This window comes from Echiichthys vipera (assembly GCF_963691815.1).
Source record: "Echiichthys vipera genome assembly, chromosome: 1".
Lineage (NCBI taxonomy): Eukaryota > Metazoa > Chordata > Actinopteri > Perciformes > Trachinidae > Echiichthys > Echiichthys vipera.
The window spans coordinates 8,913,609-8,939,189 of NC_139826.1; the positions used below are offsets into that span (position 1 = coordinate 8,913,609).

A 25,581-nucleotide genomic window follows, 5' to 3' on the forward strand; every position below is an offset into this window, starting at 1 on the left:
AAGCTCTGAGGTCTATGGAAAGATTTGTAAACAAAGCGACGCATTGCGATGACGTCAATCAATGTGTGTGACGTGTTACGGCGTGATGACGTATAGGCAGCAAGAAGCATTCGCGCGAGGCCCAGGCAGTGTGAGTACAAACGGGCCTGGCTCGCGGGGGAGAGGGAGGGGGGGACAAGTACCCTAAAGCACGGGGCACAGTACGAACGGACAGTGTGAGTGCGCCCTTACAATGCGGCGCTTTCATTCCTTCCCAGAAGATTCAACAATCTAACCTCAAAGAACAACTGTTCAAAAATGGCCTCCTGTGACTCCAACGACGGTCGTTATAACCCAGTAGAGCACTAACAAAGTCACTCCAACGACTGTCACTCCAACGACTGTCACTCTAACGACGGTCGTTGGCACTTGGAGCATAAAAGGTTCCAGTGACATCATCGGCCTTGAGATAGGTTAAATACCTGGATCTCCACAGTTAGTTGGAGCAGTCCTAGCCTGGTCAGTTGCATACATGAACTGATGAAGCCTCTTGGATGAGAGGTGAAACGTCTTCCTAGACAAATAACCAAGTCCAGTTGCTTTTGAAGCTAGTATCTTGACTTAATTTAGACAGTTACAATGGCAAGTTGGAGCTGCTCAGCACTGCTCACGGAGCTGAACTGGACACTAAACTGCTTTGCTCGCTCAGTCCTGTTCTAACTGAGATATATATTGACAAAAGCTAAAAGCTTACATTAGCTTGTAGGGATCATGAAGTTTCTCAAACTGAATTAATACCACACATATGGTATAAACACTTAACTGCTTTGCTAGCTCAACCTTGTTTTATTAAGATATCTACTGATTTTTTTTTTCTTATGGAAAGATTTAGTTTGGTGACTCGCTTATACCAGTCACAACATAAATAGGCCTACAGAACATGTCATATAGCTATGAAACATTTGATACTTTTCTTTATTACGTTGATAAAACTTTAAAGGTCTGTACTGTGCAATTGGGGATAGTCTTACAAAGACAAGGCTTGTCTGTCCAACGTCAAAGAACTGCTTGGTGAATTCTTCTGAAATCAGTTTTACATTCAAGGAGGTCACAAAGCTCTCAGCCTCCAAGCTCCACGCTCCATAAATGTGTCTGTGTGTGTTTGTCTCAGCCAGAGAGCTCAAAGGCTGTGACCATAACCACTGGGCTCACATGATGGTAGGACTTGGAATATCACGGAGGCCGAGGGGCAAATACATCAGTGTGTGAGAGACACAGAGCAGGAGACAGTGAGTGTGAGAAAAAGCTTTTGGATTGTATACTATTACATCACCACTTCCTGTGTCACAAAAAACTCAGCAGGACATGCATGATTACCTCTTACTTACACACACAAACACACACACACGCACACACAAATACACTACCTGATTCATTCCTGTATAAACATGTTGCAGTTGAAAATATATCCTAGATTTCTTCTTCCCTGCTTTTCCATATCACTTTAAATACTACAGTGCATATCGGACTCTAAGCACACAGTGTACTGTATCAAATACTGTGCACAATCAGAGTGTTTTTTCTGATTTCTGGGATACAATGAGGGAAATTTACAGTGTTGTATACTTCATGTTGATACTTCACCTTTCCTTCTTCGTCTATACCCTCCCTTCCTTTCCATTTCTGTATCTCTGTTCTCTCTTCTGTCAGGATAAAGCCACACTGGATCTGGCCAGATGTACTGCTGACGGATAAATTAAATTGCAACCTATGGCTTATATTTCACTCATGAACCTAAAAGTTAAACAGCCATAGAGGCAAGCAGCCAACTGCATTTGGACAAGACGATAGATCCGCCCATAAGATGTGGGAGGCTCCTGGCAGCATTGACACTTATGGTCTGGCTGTAACTTTAGTCTACCCCCAGAGAGACAGTTAATTCCTGCTCCCTCCGCTCTTTTTTGTTTTCTTCCACTGAAAGTCCCTGATATTCACAGATATGTTTTCTTTCCTCTATCCCTCTTTTACCCCACCATTACTATTCCCTTCGTATACCCCTGCATCTCTCCACCCTTAGTAGTGTTGAATAAAAGATTTATAAGCTCTGACCCCCAGCTGAGGATCGTTGGCAATCAGCAATTGAGTGCTTTGGCTGTTTTTGCTTGTTTTTCTCTTCCATTCTTTACAGATTTGTGGCATAGTCACACCATGTCTTAGCAGGATATGCCATATATTGTGAATTTCATAATAAGTTGTCAGTGGTAGTATAGATTTAATACAGTAATGAAAAAAAGTTCAATGCCATTTGAAATTATGTTGCTGCTGTGCCAGTATGTCTACAGTTCTTCAACACACTGGATATACTAAAATGTCAGTGCTCCAGGTATGTACCAACCCTTAATAATGCATCTAAATGGATTATTATGTGGAACCAAAAAAGCTCATTTTAAATTTTGTCACTCCACTTTGCCAGCAGGCAAACCAAATTTAATGTTGCCATGGGGACAGTGAGTTTCCTCTGGTCTACAACTGAGCCCAACAACACAATTTATACACACATCTCACATTTGTTCAAACTGAAATTGATCTGGTGTGGCCATTTTCCTTATTCACCTATGTCATTATCTTAAACCAAAATGAAGCTGAGAATGTAAGTAACGTGGGGCCGCGGGATACATAAGCTGCCTCGCTGTTGCTTTCCCAAATGTACTTCTCAGGGTTTGCATTGACCCTCTGTGGCCACAAAAAGTCTGTCAATGTATTGTGCTGTTGTACTACAGTACATTCAAGAACTGATAAGGAAAAAAGACTGAATCTAACTTTTGGAATAAATGTTTTTGTCCCTGGAAGTAGTCTGGACCCAAATAGCGAATGAGGCATTTACTATACTCCCTTGCAAGGGCATGTGGCTATGTCATGGCAGGTGTATTGCTCAGGACTCAAGGAAGCTGCAGAATAGAGTGTAAAGTTGTTTAGATGAGCAGATCTCAAGGAAGCTGCAGACAGCAAAGCAGAGGTCTGGTTCCCAACAGGCACGTTGTCAGTAGTTTTCAGTAGTTTCAGCAATGTGGACAAAAGTTACCTGCTTCTAGCAACCACTACTGTAGAAAAAAATCAGATGTGTCAGTCACAACTGATCGTGTGGAAAACACAACAAAATAACAACTCCGCACAACAAGAAATCAGCTAACATGAGCACGGTGACAGGCTGAAGAAAATGAAAAACCATATAGCAATTCAGTCCATTTGTTTGCATTTTGGTGAGTCTGCACCAAGAAAAGTCATGCTGCATTTGTTACAACAGTTTCTGTTTGCACTCTAACCAAGAGCAAACAGACATCAGTAACATGGATTACATGGATGATTATCATGAGGCAAGATCTGATGTTATGCAGAATGTCAGTTTTACATGATTTCTCAGCAGATTTATGAATGTTTATCTGCAATTAGTATGTGTATGACTATTGTGTTAACGGTATTATGACTGAGAAAAAGGGTGCAATTTCAAATTGTATCAATCGGGTTTAAACTTTTCTTTGTTTTTTTGTATATAAATAAAGTGTGCTTTACCCTCTACTTGATCCCTGTCTTAAACCCAACAGTGTACAGGGACCCTTCCTTCTTCCTCCCTCCAATAATCCCTCATCCCTGATACTGAGCAATATGTTGACTATTTTTCCTCTTTTCCCCTCAGTCTTTCTTCTTCTTCTTTAATCCGTCTGGTCCTCACTCTGGACTCTGGGATGCTGTCAACAGTCCTCTGGCCTAGTTCTCAGAGCACCACAAGTCCACCCAGTCTCCCCATCACTCCATTGAGAGCTCCACTCCACCATTCACTACAGTGGATGAGAAGCTTACTGTCTCCTCTCGTTCTTTTGTTCCCTTTGTTTCCCCCACAGCAAGACAGAAAAACAGAGGAAATCCAGCAAGAGAGAGACAGAGAGAGAGATAGAGAGCGAGAGACAGAGACAGAAAGAGAGAGAGAGAGAGAGAGAGAGAGAGAGAGAGGGAGAAAGAGAGACAGAGAGAGATAGAGAGGGAGAGAGAGAGAAAGGGGTTGGACGGGTGGATGCAGGCAGAAAGGGATGTAAGGATTAGCCTTATTTTTTTGTTCTATAATCGAGCCAATTCACACATTAAAAGAGAAATGCAAGTACCAAACAAAAGGGGCTAATTTCACAGTGCTTCATATACATAATCGACCAATTGGGATTTTAAAAAAAAGGATCAAACTCATTTTTATTGAGGTTGGGGATGGATGGAAAACCCACAGAGAAAAGTATTACATTATGAGCTATCTTCACATCTCCCAGGAAGGATGGTGCGGTCTTTTCTCTGCCCTGATTCACATTACTTACTGTACGTAAGTGAAGCTGACTGTCCTGCTTTAAAATACTGTAAGGGATTGATTATAAGAATATACTTAATAATACTAAATATCATCTTTCCAACTTGGCCTATTCTAAAAATGTCAAACTAGCTACAGGGCCTACTGTACAATAATAATTTGCTGTTACACAGCACCTAACTTTATAGTGAAATTGGTTTATTGACCCTGACAACATCTTCTTTGTACTTGGAATATAATCACTATCTTAGTTTAACAGAAGCTACCTAGAGTCATCTGGATCTGCATTATTCCTCAGCGTCCTCAGACATATCTTTCTGCGGGATTCATCAAAATACTTTCATACATTTGTCTGGGTATTCTTCTGAAAGACCCTAACAACAAAACTGACAGAATTGGTTGGTCTTTGATCAAACATTGAAGTAAAAAGCAGCATAATAATAAAGTGTTATAAAATCGTTAGAATTGTTGAGCTTAACGTCAGAATTGTGTACATAGTTCTGTTTTTTGTTCCATTTATCTGAATATGAGAAACTACGGAATTAAATCTGTCTCATTAAATTTTGCAAGTAAAAACATATTGAATTTCTAGCACTGAATATTAATTTTAGAATTAGAATTCGATTTTTTCGCCTCTGAATTTAACTCTAATTTAATTTAACAGATTTCAACAACTCATTTCCACCTAAAATCTAATATACCATATTCAGATGCAAAATTTGATGCATAAAATTCAGTGTTAACATCCCTGAACCCAAGGAAAAGCAAACGATTTTAGATTCTAGATCGGGAGTGTGCGGTCGAGCAAGGAGAGCTGTGACAAGAGTGGCTAGCTAGTTGGCTAATTCCCCCATATACTGTGGATATATAAACGTAATAATCTATACTACTTTACTACTATACTGACTATACTACACTATGATTTCATTCTAAACTGGTTAGTCAGTTAGACTGAAACTCTACCTCCAGTAGCGGAGTGTTGGCTCCCAGGAAGAGGCTGGGGAGCTCGAGCGTCTGCTGCCCCAGGGGCAGTCGATAGATCAGCGGGGACCGGAGAAGCAGCTCTGCTCCTGACTGGAGCTGGTAGCCGCTGCAGTGAGGTGAGGAGCTTTCCATCTCTTGCCGGAGTTTTGATGGCTGCCACAGCGGAGGAAAATACACGGCCACCTTATACTGCAGTCGGAGCTCCAGCGGGGGACGGCAGCAGCAACTCGCTGCTCTATCCAGAGCAGATTTGGCCATGTGGTATCGAGGAACGTTATCATATTCAATGGGAAAACACATTTAGATACAACAACGGCTCCCACTGATGAAGCCACCATCGGCTTCCCGTGGCTTTTAATGACAAACAAATGTACTTCCATAAATGACTGTCAGCAACAAAATCAGTTTGTATTGTTTTCTATTGGAATGTCCAAACTGGCTGTGAGCGATGCAACTCTGCACACTGTGACATGGTGTGCTGTTTTGAGCTGAACTTTTGTCTGAACTTTTATCTATTCATTCCTGTTGCTGGCGATAAAATCACCACAATGGATGAAAAACAGCTGATTCGTGAAACGAGAAGTTATAAAATCATAAAATATGACGGCAGACATTTAAAAGGTTCTATGGAAAACCTCATAAGAAGCTTTGAATATATAAAAATAGACATATGGTACAGTGCATTACCACAATCTTTTCCTGACCTTAACCAAATAGCTTCATTTACCTAACTTTAACCAAGCCTTGACCATAGAAGTGGTCAATTAAAAAAAATAGCTTAGGAAAAACTGACATGGGAGAAAACAGCATTACCCAGTAGTAGTGGAGTTATGATTTCCTCCACCATGCGGAGTAAAACACTTCTCCCAGCACATTGGCTGGCACTTTGTTTCAAAGGGAAAGGGATCAGCATGCAGATGAGGAGACAGAGGCTGACTCGCTGCATAATTGATGAAGTGCAGCAGCTCATTCCAATCTAAACATAGTGATGAGAGGAAAAAGGAAACCATCTGTGTGTTGTTGTGTCTCTGCGCAGCAAGGCCAGAGATCATAGACGCCCTATCAGTGAAACATCTGCCCGGTGGGATGTCTGCACCATGTTTTGGGAAAAAAATACTCATGAATGTCATGTAATATGGCAGACAGGTGTAGCCATTAGTACACACAATCAGTTACTACCAAGCGGGAGCCTAAAGAGCTGAAATGAAGTCAACGTGGAAGTGCCAAAAACTGCTGTTCCTCAAATGACCACTGGAGGCTGGCTCCAAAAGAGAGTCAATCCCCATAGACCCTCAATATTTTCATTTAGTTAGTTGTCTGTTAAGATGCTATCTACAAAAGAGTGAGTTAAAACAATGTTGATTGATCATATGACCCACTAAAGAAAGCACTTCTACTTTGCCTCTTTGCCAAGTATTCCAATATGCATGTATGTGTCGACATACCCTCTCTATATTCAAATTCACCGCACACATGTTAGTGACACTGCTGACGGTGGTTTGCCTGCTGTGTTTTATTGTTATCACAAATCGAGAACTTCCAACTTCTGAGTCAGGCTTGTAGTAAGGGCAGAAGTGTAATAGGGACGTGTGTGTGTATGGATTTAAGAGTGAAACATATAGGGGAAGTAGAGAGGCGAATGTGTTTCAATAAAGTTGATAAATGAGCAAATAAGTCCACACACATAGCCACTGTGAATGTGACAACATTGAGGCTCTGAAAGAACAGGCTAGCCTGCAATTGCATCTTACCGCCAAAGAGGCCGATAGAAACAAGGTATCTCAAATCTTATTGATTATGACTTTAAGGCTTAAAGTTCTGACTGCGGCATCCCGCCTGTCAGAAACCTACTGGGAGACTATAACCATATGATACACAATCTATGGTTGCTACTGTTCGCATCATACTGCTGTATCACAGCAGGAATTAAAGATGAGAAATTATGAGGAAAGGATAGTAGTATCAGTTTCAGATACAACTACAACCATTTGGATTTTGACCCATTCAAACTGAACAAACTGCAATTTTGTATTCCCGATAAGTTGCGACATTGCAAAAAAAACAAATCTGAAAGAAAAAGACATCAAAGTTGAAGCAGCAGATGCCGAGGTATCCTCATTTTGGTCCCTAGTGTGTTTCACGCTCCTGTGTAGTTAATTCGCCTCCAGTTTGTTAAACAGACTTTCTGTTGAAAGTCTTCACAAAGATCCACCAGAGCTACACAAGACATTGTACCACAATTTTCTGGTCCCCTTTTAGCTGTTAGTAACGTTCAGGCCAAAGCTGTGCTTTATACATAAATATTCAGGCATGAATCACGTAATGCAAAAAGAGATTTACACACAGTCACCGATAGAAGACGAGACCGATGCGGGGCCATCAACATTAATTTTCACTGTTCACAAGCAACCATCAATCATCCAGGTATAAAGATGTCACTTAGCTTTTTCTCCCCTCTACTTTGCTGGACTGAAAGTCATTATTATCTGCACTGCTCCAATCGTGTGAAAGGGCTCTTGATGCATGCTGAAGGTGCATCCATCAGACCACTTAGTGTAAATGACAGCAACTGTTACTGTGACCCTGAGCACTCAGAGAGATATTGAGAGATAAGGAGCAGAGGAACTTGACTTTAATGGCTAAGCCTGATGAAACTCATACAGCTGTGACAGTGTGTCGTAAAGTCTCAACACTGTGAGCACATTAGTAAAACCTTATGAGGAAGAACATCATTATCTGAGCCTAATTCAAAGTGCTCCTTCCTTTTGGATTGCATTATTGACTTGAATGGACTTTACTACGAGAGGAGCTGATACCGGGGCCAGCAAGTAAGTCTCTCAAAACGCTCTTATAATAAACTCCGGGTTTGCTAACTAAATTGTTGGTGCTTCGTTTTATGTGTAGGGACTCTTATCATGCTACTGCAGAGGTTTGGTCTTATTTTAAGCAGTATTAGTGGTTACAAAAGCCATTTTACACGTCAGGCTGTTAGGGACTCTATCGGATTTCTCCGTTAATAGTTCATTCACAAAAAAAACTGTCTCGATGGCTTTTTTGATGTATGTAAATGCCGCTTTAATACAAGTGGCCAAAATTTGTAGCTGTAGAAGGGTTACTGTTTTGGTTTGTTGACCAGAAAAGTTCATAGCAGGAAGAATTCAACTCAAAATCAATTCAAGCTTAACTTGTTGTTTTTTTTAATTTCCAGTAGATTACATGATTATGTGCATTGTGAAAGGGGTTGTGACAAAGCCACAGAGAACTGTTGACCAACTCTTTGGTTTCCCTCAGCTCTGTGGAGCAGTGAAGCGTTATTTAGCTTGTTTTCGTTTTATGGCCAGCAACTTAACTGTTTTGGTTCAGTCTCAATGCTTAAATTAAACTCAGTTACAATCGCAACAGGCAGCTGTTTACAGTAAAAAAGGTTCTGATAAACTGACTTCCTGCCCAGCACCAAACGGCAAACAGATTAAGTTTCGGGCTAGCTGCTGAACATAGTACAGTATGTAGCTGCTGCCAGGTGGAGATCAGAACAAAGCTAAGAGGCCAACATTCATCGGTTAATAAACTTGTGACAGCATCGGTTGTCACTGGTTGTTCAACGTATACTCATCAAAAGGTTTGTAGGACATCATACAAAAAGTTCTGCAAAGAAAAATTGGACAGATTTCTTACGAAAATCGATCGGAAGTCGACCGCGAGACAGTGATCTAAAACTATCACTATGTGACCTTTTTAAGCATACAAAAGATGACGGGTAGGACAATAACTTGGTAAGGATGGAAAAAAAGGTTTTGGTTTGGTTTAGTACGTCTAGGATATAAACGGCAACAGGAAACGGACCCAGCTTGCCTGGGTTTAAATCCTATTTTTTGGGACCCATCCAACATCTCAACTTACCTCCTTAAGTGGAGATTCACTTTCTTATACTACATCCCCTACTTTGAATACGTGAAATACCCACACAATAAATATGTGGAATACACACTACTTATAGTGCATCGCTTTTGTCAGTTACAAAAATGTTAAATACACACAAAAGTGTTATACTGAACATATGAATAATGCATGATATTTCACTGGGTTGTGTCTGGCTCTCTGGCCAAGCTTTTGCTGCGCTGCTTGTTTTGGCAGCTCCTGGGTTGAGACCGGAGGTTAGTGCTGCTTCTCTTCGGCACCCATATTAACCATAGACTGTATAAATATAATGTTCACAAATTGGACTGTTCAGACCATAGCATCACAGGGGTCTGTGGCTGGATCATGATATAGTTTCTGGTCTATTTTCTCCATGAACCCACACGTAAATATGGCAAACACACTGATAATCTATTATAAACAATGTAAATATAGTATATAGATCAGACTCTGCACTTTTTCTTTTCACTTTGACACCAAATCCTTCGCCATTGCCTTGCAGGTTTCCTCACGTAATGAGTGAAATCAGACTTCTAAAAGTCTGTGCTGTGATAAAACATTCAAGTGGCAAAAATAATGTGAACTGGTTTTAAGAATAAATGATGGTGGGCCAGTTGACAAGAAATCTAATTGGTATATGACCAACTCCCATATAACACACAATGACCACGACTAGATTACAGTTTTTCTCGATTGCTAAGACACATTTCTTGAAAGCTTCTCTCCTTTTCTCTAAACTGTGAACACAAACCCCAATTTTCAAGCTACATTCACAAAACCTCAGACTCTTCTTGCAAAACCAAACTTTCACCTCAAAACAGTTCAATCTGTGACCAAAACTGAACTTTGTTGTCAAATCGTGCCCCAAGTCAATCAAAATTAAAAACACTACTGAGCAGTCACTAAATACTACATAGAAAAATAGAAAACACAATGCTCAGGACATGAAGCTGAATGCATGTTGCAAAACAAAAAACCTGTGCATTTAGCACTTTTACCCAAAGACAAAAAACAGAAATCTTGTGCATTTACACGCAGCACTTGTACAAAACAAACAGAAATCGTATGCATTTGCCACTTGTGTACATGTGCCACCTGTCCTCCCACCCCCATGTGTCAGTCTTTCAATTCTACAAAACGAGAACATGCAGTTACAAAAAATATCCATGGAATACTAGGCCTACAGACAGTTAGACTAACCCTCCATTACAATACTAAAGTACATTGGCACAGTGATGTGCTGAAACATATATTTACTTACAGCATACTTTGGTACGGTATAAACTGTAATATGTCATACAGTAATTTGCTCTCAACATTTACATACTGTACTATAATGTCAAAAAAGATAATTACCTGTTCTCTTCTCTAAATCTTCGGATTATGGTGGACACAGTGAATCTACCGATGTTTGGTTGTATGGCCTCCCTCATGATCATGCCATGGACACGAACATGGTCAATCACAGTAGCTCTGATTTCATCAGATATTACTGTTCTTTGTCTTCGCTGACCACCTTGTTCACCTCGACCACCTTGACCTCCTCTCACACAAACTCTTCCTCTCAGATTTCTATCCATTGTAGTGCCTCACAAATCAGTGCTCTCTGAACTGGCTTTATATATTCCCTCACATCATTAGCCACAAGTGTAATCAATTTTGAGTTGTTGTGTCCAAGTAGTGACAACCATGCTTTAATTGTGTGTGACTTTTGCCACCTGTGCTTAACATTTTGCAGCACAGGTGCATCACAATGAAAATGTGTTGGGAAGTTGTGTCTAAACAGGTGAAAAGTGCTCATGGTTTTGCCAAAAGAGTGATTGATTCAATCAGTGGGTTCAGGCAACAGATAAATTGGTTCAGACAACAGGGTTTAGTGTTTTAGCAATTGAGAAAAACTGTAATTCATGCCAATACCTACAGGAAATATATGGCTTGTCTGTTTTCTCCGAACAGTTTCCAAAATGATTTAATACTCTTGTATGATGTCAAGATTTTGCTAATGTTGGTTGGCCTTGGCCACCATGTGATGCAATAGAAGATATTCTAATGTAAAGCTGTAAAAACACATGACAGGAAGCCATGCAGGGTTGCACAGCACTTCAGTATGCTGTGGGATAAAGAGGCTGTCAGTGCTGATGTAGAGGAGGGGCGGACTTTCTTTAAGGCTGAATGCAGATTCTGCATTGTAATTTTTATGTCTTTGAATTTCTCTACAGCTGTACTCCCCCAAGAAATTAAGTCAAAAGCAACTGGACTTGGTTGTTTTCCTAGACAAAAAAACAAGTCCAGTTGCTTTTGACTTAAATTTCATTGGGGGTAACGATGACCTGAACAAATGAGAATATTCACAGGCTTACTACAGCTGTACTGTTCTCCTAAGTTCTGCTGGTCCTTGTATGGAAGAAACCAGCATTAAATTCTATATAGTGATAAACTAACTCATGCTCAATCTGTTGTCTGATAGCACGATCATGCAAGAGCCCACACATGTAAGAACATACAGAGTGAAATTGAACACATCTCTCAAAAAATAAAATGTACTATATAGAGCATGAAGAGAACTTTCTATTCATTCAGTAGTTTCTTTTTTAAATGAACAAGAGAATATTGATTTGCCACATTTATTCTTATTCTCTGTCCCTGGCCTGTTCATAATGATCAGTGTGTTTTACAGTGAACAGCTGAGTGTGATGAGAAGGCTTTGACAGGCTGGACAAAGGGTTCAGTGAGAGAGACTGTCTTGGCTGGCTCCCAGCAGCCTCCACGCCTCCAACGACCAGACCTCCCCATTCATCTCTACCGGCCCTAACAAGCTCCGGGCCCTAACGACCTCAGAGATTTTAACGAGTTCTAACGAGGGAGATGCTCCTTAACACGTCCTATGATTCAGCTAGCTCTTTGGTACCTTTTACTCATGAGACTGAACTGTTTTTTACATGGTTGTTATTGCAATGAAAAAGTTTCAAGGTCATCTGAATCATTTAAAAACAAAACCATTCATTTCAATGAAGTACTTTCCCTTAAGCGGCAAAAAAACACCAAACAAGCACTCAACTTGTTTCTTTTGCTATGACAGCTTCGCTACATGCTAGATTTCTTTCTTACTTTGTCCTTTCTAGAGAAATTCTTGAGATACTGTACAAGGGTATCTGAGTTGGAATATCCTAAGGTCCCAAAACCAAAGCATTTATAGCAGTGACAATTGTCCATTTAGCGACCAAGTTAGCTGGCTTGCAGTATACTAGGCCATGTGCTAGCTAATTCTAGTATGTTATTGGCTAGGAAGTTTGTTATTCCTCCATACACAGTACTTGCAAACATCATCCAACCCCAGTAATTTTGAAAGGATACGCAAACAAAAGGTTCATTTTCAGGTCTGACTGGCCATTGGCTGTAATTCATAAGGATTTTACACATAACAGATGTTGTGTGTCTTAACAAGGATATCCAATAAGATTTCAGCAGTCATACATTGTAAAAAAAAGTGAGCTGTCATTTTTTATCATAAAGCAGGTCAAGGTGCTATATACAGTAAATACACACTGAAAGAATCAAAACAGTCACTCCACAGAGAAATTCACACAGTCTGTATTCAAAAACTGCATTTAAAGGAGCCGTCAGGACTTCTGTACAGTTGTGATGTCAACTGCATTATACAGTATAAAGACAGACAGTGCTGCTACAGTGCCCTGACAGTAATTTCCTGGCTGCATTGATGGTGCAGAGGGGACAACAGCACAGGTGTGAAAAACCTGGAAATGCTGACCAATCAGAGCAGACTGGTCTTTTTCAGTAGGGGGTCTCAAAGAGACAGGGGCTAAAACAGAGCATTTCAGACAGAGGGTGATTACAGATATATTCAGACAGTATGAGGAAAAATAATGTGTTTTTTTAACATTAAAACATGTAAACATGTTCTAGTATAAACCTGAAATAAGTATGAAGCTGAAAATGCATAATTTAAAGGCATAATATGTCCATTTAAAAGACTGCAGAAATACAGAAATCCTCCAACTGCACACCCACTGCATGATATAGACAAATTCATAACAAGTCATTTAGGCCAGAGTCAATTCATAAAATATGTACTTTAGTAGCTTTCTTGAATCAACAGCTCTGTATCTGTCTGACCTGGCCTCACTTCAAAACACAAACAGTTTTCTCTGGAGGAACAGGTATTTTTTTGTGAAATACCTTTTTACATTTCACAATTAAAACATGAATTTTAATTTAACTGCCTAGGTTTCTGGTTTTGTGCTTGTTGGCTCACAGTCACACTGAACTGAGTCAGAAAAAGGCCTATTGGTCTGATGGAACTGAGGCTGCATGGACATATGAGCCATGACAATGAGAGGGTCTTTTTCCTGCTTGTTTCCATTGACACGCATCCCGGCCTCTGTTTTATGACAGCATTGCAGTGGGAAGTTCCCTGGACCACACAGACACAAACACACCACAGATTGGACTAATGATATGCTTCCACAGAACATCTTTAGTTGTGCAGCATGGTCCAGAGTCATAGGACATATTTGTCACACGTTTTTTTTAAAGGCTGGACCACAATAGTCTCTGTGAGGATACTGACCAGTTTAGTTCCAGTTCTCCTGGTTTGTTAATGTTGTTGTTTTTGCAGTGTACTACTTTAATGAGGAGGCAGATAATCTTGTTTCCACTGAACCCTAGTACTGAGGGGATTTTGTTCCTAAGTTGCAGAAAAACATACAAATTCAACATTCTTAAAATAAATCAAAATCAGACAACGAATTATACACTGATTATTGAGTCACTGTCTACATATTGATTTGTAAATGTTAACTTGTTGTTTCATGTGGAGTTTGTCAAACTGTGAACTCTGTGGGCATCAAGCAAAAGGTTTTCTCTTATGAGACAAAATGTGGCCGTCATGGCCTGATAACCAGGTTCTACTTTACAGCAAATGTATAGAAATACAGATACAAAATACTACTTGAAATAATGACACTCATCACCCGGATATTGCCATCCTTATGAGGCATGGGAGTAGCTTTGCAGCAGCAAGGAAAACTAGGGGCCAAGATGGAAAGAGAGCTGCCCATTGGTCCAATGGCTCGTTATTCCAAAACACTAATAGTCCAAAAGATGTCCCATTGGACCAAAAGCCCATTGATCCAAAAGATGATGAGATAAACGTGTTCATGGGTAACCTGTCTACCCTTCCGTGGGCAGATCTGTCCAGGATACAGACTGCTGTCAACATCTCCCTCCCTAACATACTCTCTCATAATAAGGTCATCTGCTCCAGGCATGGCAACAGCTCTGGTAGAACGTGCTGCTGTTTTCTACATGTAGCTACATGCTAGCGGCTGAGAAAGCTGTAATATTTGTTTCTTGGGTTGCCCATTAAAGCTGTAATCCGTAAGATTTAAGATACCTTGTTTCTAGCAGCCTCTTTGGTGGTTTCTGTCTTTCAGAGCCCTCCATCTTGTCACGTTCACAGTCGCTATGCCTGTTGATATCCAGTTGCATTGTGTTTGGTTAGGGTTAGGACTTAAAACGTTTCTGACGCTGAAATTGCTTCTTTATTGCCCCACAGTCCACTGCTACCAATATTTAGCTACATGCTAGCAGCAGTAATAAGGAACAGCGGGGAGGAGACCAGGATGTGTCTGACCAATCAGAGCAGACTGGGCTTATTGGGAGGGGGGCTTAAAATAGACGGACAAGTGTTTTTTGAACATTAAAGCATGTAAACATGTTCAAGCAGAAACATAAAATACATCTATGAACCTGAAAAAGAGAATAATCGGTCCCCTTTAAACAAATATCGCATTTATCTATCAAATAAAGGCAAAATGTTTTTATTGTATAGCAGTCTTAACCACTCATCCACCAGGACACCATAGCACCAACGTTTTAATGGTGGAGTTTATTTTTTTAATTTTTAATAATTTTTTTTTAATTCATTTTTAGAATTGAACTTGTCATAAGTAATTGTAAGCCAATATTTAGCATAAGTCATGCCACAAGGCAGTCATCTAATTAAAAAAATACTACAAGGCAGTGGGGACATTAACCCCCATATGAGGGGTTCTGTGTAAACTTGTGTTGTTGTACACATAGTGGGAGGAAGCATGGTCCAGAAAATATAAGCAAAGCAGATGTGGCAACACAAGCCACAGTCTCTTTCTGGTTCCAACCATAACTGAGCTGTAGACTTAACTGTGAGGAGGCATCTCTGCCAGACTGTAGAAAAAAAAGTCTTCTTCAAAGTAAAACCAGGCATGATTTATGGCTGATATCATGGAATTATAGAAATCCAGTTTTTTGCTCTGAATAATCAGTGAACATTAATAACATAAAACTTCTAACTAATTCTACAGGATCCCAGTACAGAAACAAAAGTTTGGATTGTTTCAGTTTTTGGGAACCCTCTGAGTCTGCTGACACAATACTCATTTTGAAACTAGGGCTGCACCTAACTATTTTTAATTCAGTGATTGATTTAGTCAATAAATATCAAATCAAAATTTCCCAGAGCCCAAAAAAGAATGTCTTCAAAACTCCTCATTTCATTCAAATGCTCTCAATTTACAATGATATTAAATGTATAGCATAACTAAGCATGACTTTGCATAACGATAGCGTGAAACTTTATCATACCACTTAATATACATAATATAATATATATATGTGTAGGCACACTCACAATATCTGTAGTAAAAGCACTGATTCACAAGCATATATGTTCCCTACCTGTACCTGTTCCCTAAAACCCTTTAAATGCAGTGAAAGCCATAGTTTAACTATATAATCAAAATAACTACATATACATTGTAATACAGTGTGCACAACTCTATGGATTGATATTTTTGTAAAATAAGTAATTACCGAGATTTCTGCATGCGTGTACTGGACTTCTGAGACTGATACCAATGATATATGATACATGGAAGTTTAAAAATACAATCAGATGTTTTATCTTCTCCTGAGACAGCATAATTTATTTTATGTGTATCTTTTAACCACATCCTTTTACACAACAATTTAGGACTAACACAAATGCAGATAACAAAGAACAAGGTGAAAAGAGACTAAAGCCTTTAAATTCCTCTATTTCCTGTTTGTCAAGTGACCAGGAAATCACATTATTCTTTATTCAATCCTATTACAACTGTCAACAATATATTACATGTATAGAGTAACCACTGGTCCATATAGCCAGCCGACCGTGAAAATGACCTCTGCGTCTCATCATATTACCTCTCTGTGACCTGTGTGTGTGTGCATGGATGCGTAATTCACTAGAAAGTTGCAAGACATAGCCTCCAGGGATACACATAGGCAGACAACATAATGCCCTCACGCACACACACACACACACACATACAATTTTCTATATGAGCATATGGGAACGCTTCATATATTTCAGATGTGAAACATCCTCCTTTTGAAACACAAGAATCACAACCACCTCTCTTACTTTATGACCAATGTTGTGTTATCACATGCTTCTTGGCAGTGCCCCCTGTATCCTAGGGGTGTGCATCTCTCCCTTATGAGAAGATCCAATATGTAACTAGATAAATGGACTACAATACAATGTAGGGAACAATACATTTCAACATACTATAATGATTTGGAGTGATTCGATTTTTGTGTGGTGCGGGTCTATACCATATGATGCAATCTGATAAAGTCCTCAACATTTGTTTAATAAAGACATTCATTTTCTTTAAGAAATTAAGATAATATAATTCTAAAAAGTGGCACTGCTGTTCACCTTCAAATTGATATATTTCATATAAGACCAGGGAATCCTTAGTATTTTTGTTCCTTTACATTATGGCATTGGAAAAAAAAATGGATACCAAATGTCATTCTGTTTATTACTTTTCCAATAGACACAGATAGACTTATCCTACTGTATGAACAAACAAACTCTAACGTATTTACCTTGTCACAACACATATTACTTTCAACTGCACTGTAAGGATCTGAGCAATGAAACGGTCTGTAGATGCTATGATTACCTTTGACCTCACTGAGCTGTGATTAAGTTGTAGCAGGAAAAAGTTTTGAAAATAAATGTATTTGGCTTGTGTGTTCACGCTTGTGCTAACTGCATCACGTTATAGGCACCCATGTAATCCTTGTCACCAGCGTAGCTTTCATGTCGTTTCACGAGTTGAGTCGTAGGACTCGTTGTGCTGCCGCAGGACTTTATAGCTGTTCTACAGACCTCACAAATGGCCAGACTTTTGTTGAATTTTCCTTACTAACTATAGAATCCACATTTCTTCCAGGCGGCACGGTGGTGGCTTTGCCTCACAGCAAGAGGGTTCCTTGTTCGAATCCCGGCTGGGGCCCTTCTGTGTGGACTTTGCATGTTCTCCCCATGTCTGCTTGGGTTTTCTCCGGCTTCCTCCCACAGTCCAAAGACATGCCTGTGATGCTAATTGATGACTCTAAATTGCCAGTTGGTGTGAAAGTGGGTGTGAATGGTTGCGTGTCTATATGTGCCCTGTGATAGACTTTCGTCCTGTCCAGGGTGTACCCCGCCTCACGCCCGATGTCAGCTTGGATCGGCACCAGCCCCCCGCTAGGGACAAGCGGTTGAAGATGGAGGAAGATGGATGGATGGACATTTCTTTCAAGCTTTTGCTTTTAGATTTGATGGTGCACTGTAAACCATGTCAGCCATGTTGTTCAACTATGTTGTTGGCCAAGCAACCATAGTAATGGTCAACGCTTTGTCTTGTGTTGACATTTAACCTTTTACAAGTGTGTAGCGAACTCCACTCAGTGCAGTGGAGACACTGTGAAAAAGCAGCGAAGCTCAGTCAACCGGTTCATAACTCTACTATTGGGCCATAATCCAGTTCAGGGTACATTTTGACTGAACCACAGGTCCGCATATCGATGTAGTCACATCTTTGACGTTAAAATCGGTTTCCAATTCGCATCAGTGAATCTTTACATTATCAGGTCTATGCATCAAAAAAAGACACCAAGGCCAATTTGCATTCACCATGCACACACAAATCACACACATAAAGCAGACACCCAAGGAGTGACCGGTTGCTTTGGGTGGAGGATCTGCTGAGGAGAGAAAGAGGAAGGGAGGAGCAGGAAGAGGAAGATGATGGAGAAAGAGGAAGAAAAAGTGCTTTCTTAACAGCATGGATATAATCTGCTGACATTGGCAGACAGCAGCATTTAGCTTGGAGCTTGTTGTGAAAATGTGTATGCATGACACCTAAAACCACCAAGTACAGTATCAAATCCACTAGTAAAGATGAAACCCTAAAATAAAGATGGCAGGATGGCATACTGCCTATAGAGGTTTTCCACAAATTCAAGGCAAAGTGTGTACTGTATGGGATCATTGAGTAAAACAGTTCACTTTTAAAAAGCATTTTTTTGAAGGGGAAGCCTTCTGATTTTACAAATCAAAGTCTGTATACAGGTATTGGAGAGTATTACTTCATATCTGCAAAAAGCTGTATAAAGCAAGGGAGCTGCAAAAATCACAGAAAAAGACAAATTGCCTTGAGTGATGTCAGCCTCAGTTGGAGACTGACTACGACATAACTCGAATATGAAAAAAAATCATTATGGTGTAGAGAAAGCACGCTTACTAGAACTCTGTAGCTCACTCCTCATCTCTGTTTAAAGCCAGCCGCTCAAGGCTACATTAGCCACAACTAGCATGACACATCAAAATCACCCACCAAACTGTTGGGCGTCAATTGCGTTGTAGGTAATGTAGGCGCCAGGTTGGGCCAAGTGCAAGTAGTGAAACACTGATTAGCTCGGGCAGCACGGTGAAGGCATTAAAACGTCTTTTTTTACCACTTATACTGCTCAAAATAAAACCAAACCTCTGCAGTAGCATGATGAGAGTCCTAACACATAAAAAGAAGCACCTTTTGGATTGACTTTGGTAATCAACTCGAATGGACTTTACTATGAGAGGAGCTGGTACCAGGGCCAGTAGGTAAGTCTTTCAAAACACTCTTTTAATAAACTCCGGGTTCACTAACTATGTGGTAAGTGTTTTGTTTTATGTCTTAGGACTCTTCTCATGCTACTGTAGAGGATTGGTGTTGTTTTGAGCAGTATTAGTGGTTAAAAAGCGGATTTAATGCCTTCACAGCGCTGTCCCGAGCATATCAGCTGCATTACATTACATTAATTACTGTAAGCGACTGTCCGGAATAAATTGTCTCAATGGCTTATTTGATGAGTGTATTTGCCAAAAAAGACCCTGGGATGATATTAAGCTGGAATTTTACTTTAACTATCATATATGAGAAAGAATAGCAGAGATGTATCCCATTTCAGCAGCTCGAACTGCCTAAAATGGCAAATTGTTGATGGGATATTGCGCTGATGACATTTCAGGGCAATACCTTTTGTGAATCGGACTTTGAGACGGAGCAGACAGCGGTTGCATGCTACAGCACAGCTACAGAACACTAAGGAACAGAAGATTTCACTTTGGGAAGAGCCTAATCCCCGTGGCCATAGCAACTTTAAAAAAGAGACCTTGCCGAACTGGCCTGAATATGTACTATTGTATGTTGTTATATGTGATATTATGTGTTGTCTGATGTGTACAGTGCTGTGGAAAAAAGTTTCTCCTTGGGAACAATAAAGTCTAAAGTCTGAGTATGCATGGTGCTATCAGCCTGATCAATTATTTGTGAATTTGCCCGTGAATGTTGAAAAATATTAATATTAATACGAATTAGAAACAAAATTGAAAATTTGATATAAATCCTGCTACTAAATGGAAGCTCAAACAAAGATATACACTTTAGTAACAGTAATATTTGACTGATTTAATAAACATTTGAAGAGTCATATCACGAATCTGTGGCAGAAAATGTTCACTGGTATTTTAAACATGTCTCCTCTGCAGTTATTGTGTCATTGCCCAATAAGTCTTGCATCCATTTAACAACCAAATTGTCAAAACCAGGCTGTTTTTGAGAACCGATGGAGAAAAACTATTAATCCAAACAAATTGTTTCTTCTTTATCAAACTGTAAAGATCGATTAAAGCCACATTATTTCTTGAGTGTTTTGAGGGCTGATGAATCAATGATCCTCATCCACTCAGTGATGTTTGTTCAGTGCATCTTTGGGGATTCAGTCATTCAGATAGGGTAGAAGTGTTTTTGGTCCAGGCTGTACTGACCCATATATATTAGAGTGAGCTGGATAACATAAACAAGAGGACCATTAGAAACCAAATGAATAATAGATGGACATCCACAGACACAGTGTAGGAGAAAGGGAAGGGAGATGCCTTGAAAGTGGTATTCCTTGAACATTGATTACCCAATTTTATTCTGTCTCTAAGACTAGAACAAAATAGAGGGAGTAGGGGAACGTATTTAGAGTTATTTTAACCCAAACCACAATGTTTTCATAAACCTAACTAAGTAGTTTGAATTCTCAAAAAGTAATGCCAAGGGGTCCTGGCGAAGAGTCGGTATGAGACGAGTAGGAAATGAGAACTAGTTGCTACGTTTCAGAAACATTGAGATTAAACATATCTGCAGTTTGTAGAATCATACAATCTCAACATTTTATCCTGGTGACTGTGATAACTAGCTATGTTTCCATTCACATATTTTTATGCGTATTTTTAAGTATGGCATAAGAAAAGCTGAATGGAAACGACAACATTCAAATTAAACTTTCTCAATTGCGCAAAAATGCTTTAAAGCTTGGTTGAGGTGGTTTTTGCCTTTGCTGAAAAAGAGTTGATGCACTAAACGGGATATGGAAACACATTTTCAGTCACATGAATGATCGACTGCTTCTGATGTCAGTGTATTCCTGGGTAATACCATAACGTGTCCTTATTGCCAGACAGCATGAAACAATCCGTACTATCTGACAAGGAAGAACAATTAAAACTTGACCAATTGGATCAAATTCCTGAAGACATCTCTCCATTTTTCTCTTGTAGATTGCCAGGTTTAGATGGAGTTAGATGGCCAAGGCAACTTGTTTTGTTTCCAGTTAGGAATCTCTACTTGTTCTACTCCTTAACTGGCATGTTATAGCCATGTGTAGCCCATAGCGCTAACTCCGGACCAATCTATGCTGTAGCTTAGTTTATTCATTTCAAACCAGCTAATTAAAAGGCACATAATTAACATTTCTTTTTTGCAACTTTTCAAAAGGTAGCTCAAAATTTCCTTGACAATTGAATGGAAACCTTGCTCAGCAATGTGTCCATGCAAAATCTTACCTATCCAAAATACAACTACTGCCAGGAATAGATCATCACTGTAGGTTAAGGGGTCATTTGACAAGAAGCAATTGAGATATAACTTACTGTCCCAGTAGACGCAGTGCTGAAATACCTCTCACTTTATTAGCCTACATCCTGTACTCTGTTAATTAGCAGTACAAATGCTGTGCAAGTTTTCAGAGGGATGGACATTATTACAAGTCTATTATCTACAAATTGTTGGATCTGGCAAAATAGTGACTTCCCATTAGCAAGAAGCCTCAATTTCTGCCTGGTTGGTGCATCTCGTTGTACAGCTCTCAGAAGAATTTCCTCCAAAGCACTAACTGCTAATGTCCTTTCACACGAAATGCTAAATATTTTCATCAGCAACAGTCCAGGCACTGACAGAAAATAAAAGACAATTCCTTTTAATTTCCCATCGCCCATGGTGATGCCCTAGAGTAGAACTAAAAATATTCTGAATCTGGAGGGAAGGATGGGCATTTTTGCTTGACAAATTACTTCAACGATTCATTGATTATTTAAAAAGTTGCTGATTAATTCTCTGGTGATCAACAAATCGACAAATCATCTCAGCTCTAATTTCTTGACTTTACAAAGAAAACTTGAGTTTTAGGTATTAGTATTAGATAATATTAGCGTAAATGTATCGATTATCTAATGATAGAAACCACATAATCGCATTCATTAGTTTAAAGTGAAAGGTATTAGCCCCCAACATATAATGAAACTCTATCAGTTTTTGACAGAGCAGAGACAGCCTTACAAACCCTGCTGTATTTTTTGCATTTCCATTATTCATTTTATCTGACCTGTGCTCTCATGGATCTTATTATAAAGTTGATTAATACACAGCATTTTGATTCTGTAATGCTAACATACAGGAGGAGGAGCACTAGCCTGTGAAAACAGTAGTGTAACATACTCTTTGGCTGCAGAGGGCATTTTCTAAAGTCTGGGGGGAAATTATTCATATTATATAATAATAATATTCTTGGCGTGGGCTTGTTTAAAGCACATTCAAACACAAAGCCTGCATTACAAATTGGGGGAGTAGATTGAAAGATAAGGGCATTTGACAGGAAGGGATGGTCTAACAAAAGATGTTATCAGGGTGCATTGTGGGGAATGTAGGATCCAGTGTTTTTGGAGCTCATCCCACACTAGGGACTAAGACTCAGTCGTTTTGTTCTGCTCCTTCAATTTTGACCGTTCTTCTTTTAAATCTTTCTTTTGTCAGTTCACCAACTTCAATAAAGTGAACTTTTTTTAAATTCAGTCATTTCATCATGCAATGGTGTGATGAGAATGAAAAGCTGAATTAAATTGAACTATATTTAAATTGAGTCTATATATTTCTTTCTATATTTACTATTAGAAATATTCTTGGATCCATGCATCTTATTGGATTAGTATTAACTTTATATCTAGGATTGTTCTTCAGTGTTGGGAGAAGTGTTCAGATCTTCTCAGCAAAAGTATTAATACTATGTTGTAAAAATACTCTGTTACAAGAAAAAGTCATGCATTCAAACTCATATTCAAGTAAAAGTACAAAAGTATAAGCATTGAAATACCCTTTAAGTACCGAAAGTTAAAAGTACTCATTATGCAGAATGTCCCATATCCGAATTATAATTAGTGATGCATGAATTTGTTTGTCACTTTAATGTTGCAGCTGGTAAAGGTGGGGCTAACTTTAATTATTTGATATAATGCTGGGCAGTTTAGTCCATAATAATGAATCATAATGTATTAGTTTATTTGTCATTTCTAAAGACTTCAATTATAAATACTAGAGTAAAGTGCAACGGTACTTGAGTTTCCACCACTGTCATTCTTGTGTATCACTTTCTCCTACTCCCCCATTTCTCACTGCTTAACAGAAAGCCAATAATCTCTCCTCATGGCACATGACCTCTAACATTTGGGGTCATACTGTACAGGTGACAATAAAATGTGCAGAGCTTGAAAGAAAGGAGCTTTTTCTTTGATATTTAGAATGAGGGAGACAAAGAGAGAGGGGAGACACTGAATGGCAGGCAGACAGAAAGGCTTGCAGAGCCTATGGGCGTCTGACAGGCAGACATATTGACAGACTGTATCATGAACCATTTGATGGACGCTTTCATCCACAGCATCGTGCATTTTGCATGGGTGGGTACTGGACCACCAAAGCCCGGAGCCGTCAAGCTGCAGAACCACTGACTGACGGACGGACCGATCATGCACACAGCCAGCCAGACAGAAGTCAGGGAGGCTGGGTGTCTGACGGCTGCGCGGCTTCTCACGCCTTCATGTTTGGCTGCCAGATCGGCCGGACAGTAAATCAATGACGCTGCACTCTCATGGAGACGCACGGTAACCGTTCAAAAGACGGGAACGGCACGGCGAGGCTGGAAAAACAACGGAGATGATTGTTTTGATGATGGAGCATCTCCTGTCGTTACCCACCCAGGTCCATATGTGTGTAACGGAATGTGCCTAACCGACGTGTAGGTCCGTTGTCGGACACTAATCTCACGGGCCTCTCTAATGTGTCAATTTGCTCCATCAACCCACCGAGATGAATGGGATGCCTAATTTAGGCACCGGTCACATACACGGAGCTTTTATACAGGGTATCCAGAAGGATACAACCCAAATCCTGTGCGTATCAGGGCAACATTGACCAGAAACCTTTGTGAACACAGCGGACCGACCCTTTTGTGAGTGTGGCAATCCTGTTTTTGCAGGGGGAAAGGGGGTGAGCACCCCGTCAAGCATGTCCGATAACGGATGCATTGACGTTTACATGCGCAGCCAATATTGTGGGGACAGGAGGAGGGGGGCCGGTTTAGCACCAACAACGCACCGGGCCGCCGCATCGCTGTCTCCCTAACGGTGTCATCGCTCCATCTTAATGTCAATCCGAATCTCACTGTATTAGAGGCGTGTGTCCATTTATTTTAAAACGGAGACACCAGCTCCATGATCAGGCCGTAAGATCATTCTCAGGGAGGAAGCACATGTTTAACCACGATGCAATGAAACGTGTAAAAAAAAGAAGAATAAGAAGCTTTTATTTACCTTCATGTCGTTGACAATCGCCTGGAATAGACCCCCAAGGGCCCCGCATTCCTTCTCCACGGTCTCCATGTTTGCCAAATCCACCATTCACCGGAATTTACACAAGCGCGCACCAACTGCGCGCTACCAACACTCAGCAGGAAAAAAAATGCAAAAATGTATTTCCACAAAATCACGACCGGGGCTCTCCGGTTTCTCCTTTAAACCGGGAGACCTACAGTAACGGAGGGATGCAGTAAGAACAGGAGGAGGAGGGGATTGGAAAAAAAAGAAATGATGCCGAAATAAACGGCTTGCGCTGCGGTCTCTAACGAGCGAACGGAAGATGGGTTGTGTGAGAGGAAAGATGGTCTCTCTCTCTCTCTCTCTCTCTCTCTCTCTCTCTCTCTCTCTCTCTCTCTCTCTCTCTCTCTCTCTCTCTCTCTCTCTCTCTCTTTCTGTCTGTCTGTCTCTCTCTCTCTCTCTCTCTTCCCGGCTCTGGGTCAGTCAGGCAGTGAGACGTTCGGATGGTACCGGGACGACCGCTGATCTTGGCGCAGCCAGCGCTACGCGGAGTCGGTGGGGACGCATGTGAACGCAGCGGAGAACCGGAGCGATGGATCGCCGCGTATATTTGTGTGTGTATTTGTGACTGTGTGTGTGTGTGTGTTTGTGTCAGGGTCTGTGTCTGTGCGTTCATGTGCGCGTAGGTAAAGGCAGGCTGTGATTGGCGCAGAGGTGGTGGGCTCAGCGGTGCGGGGAGAGCAGCCAGTAATACGATCCACGCAACTGCAAAGGAGTCACACACAAAAAAAAGAGGCTGGACAACTCCGGACGGCCTGTCACATGGACACATGCACGCGCGCACACACACGCACACACACGCACACACGCTGTAGACCACCGGAAAGGGGGTAACTGTCAAATAGATTTAGCTACCACAAGAGTGCGTGCATGTGTTTAGGAATGTGTCCTGGTGACCCTGATGAATCACTTTCATAACCTTTCAGTGGCCTATAAGGACTGTTATTTGATAGGAATAATTTAG

At 40.4% G+C, this 25,581-nt stretch overlaps 1 protein-coding gene across 3 annotated transcripts in view; it reads right to left on the reverse strand.

Moving 5' to 3' along the window:
- The window catches only part of mtss1lb (MTSS I-BAR domain containing 2b), a 92,606-nt gene extending 67,539 nt beyond the window's left edge, over positions 1-25,067 (reverse strand). For all 3 annotated transcript variants that reach the window (XM_083913719.1, XM_083913720.1, XM_083913718.1), the window contains exon 1: positions 24,555-25,067. In XM_083913719.1, coding sequence (XP_083769845.1) covers positions 24,555-24,641 — 87 coding nt within the window. In that variant the 5' untranslated portion in view covers positions 24,642-25,067. The remainder of the gene's footprint in view (positions 1-24,554) is intronic.
- Positions 25,068-25,581: the final 514 nt, after the last annotated feature.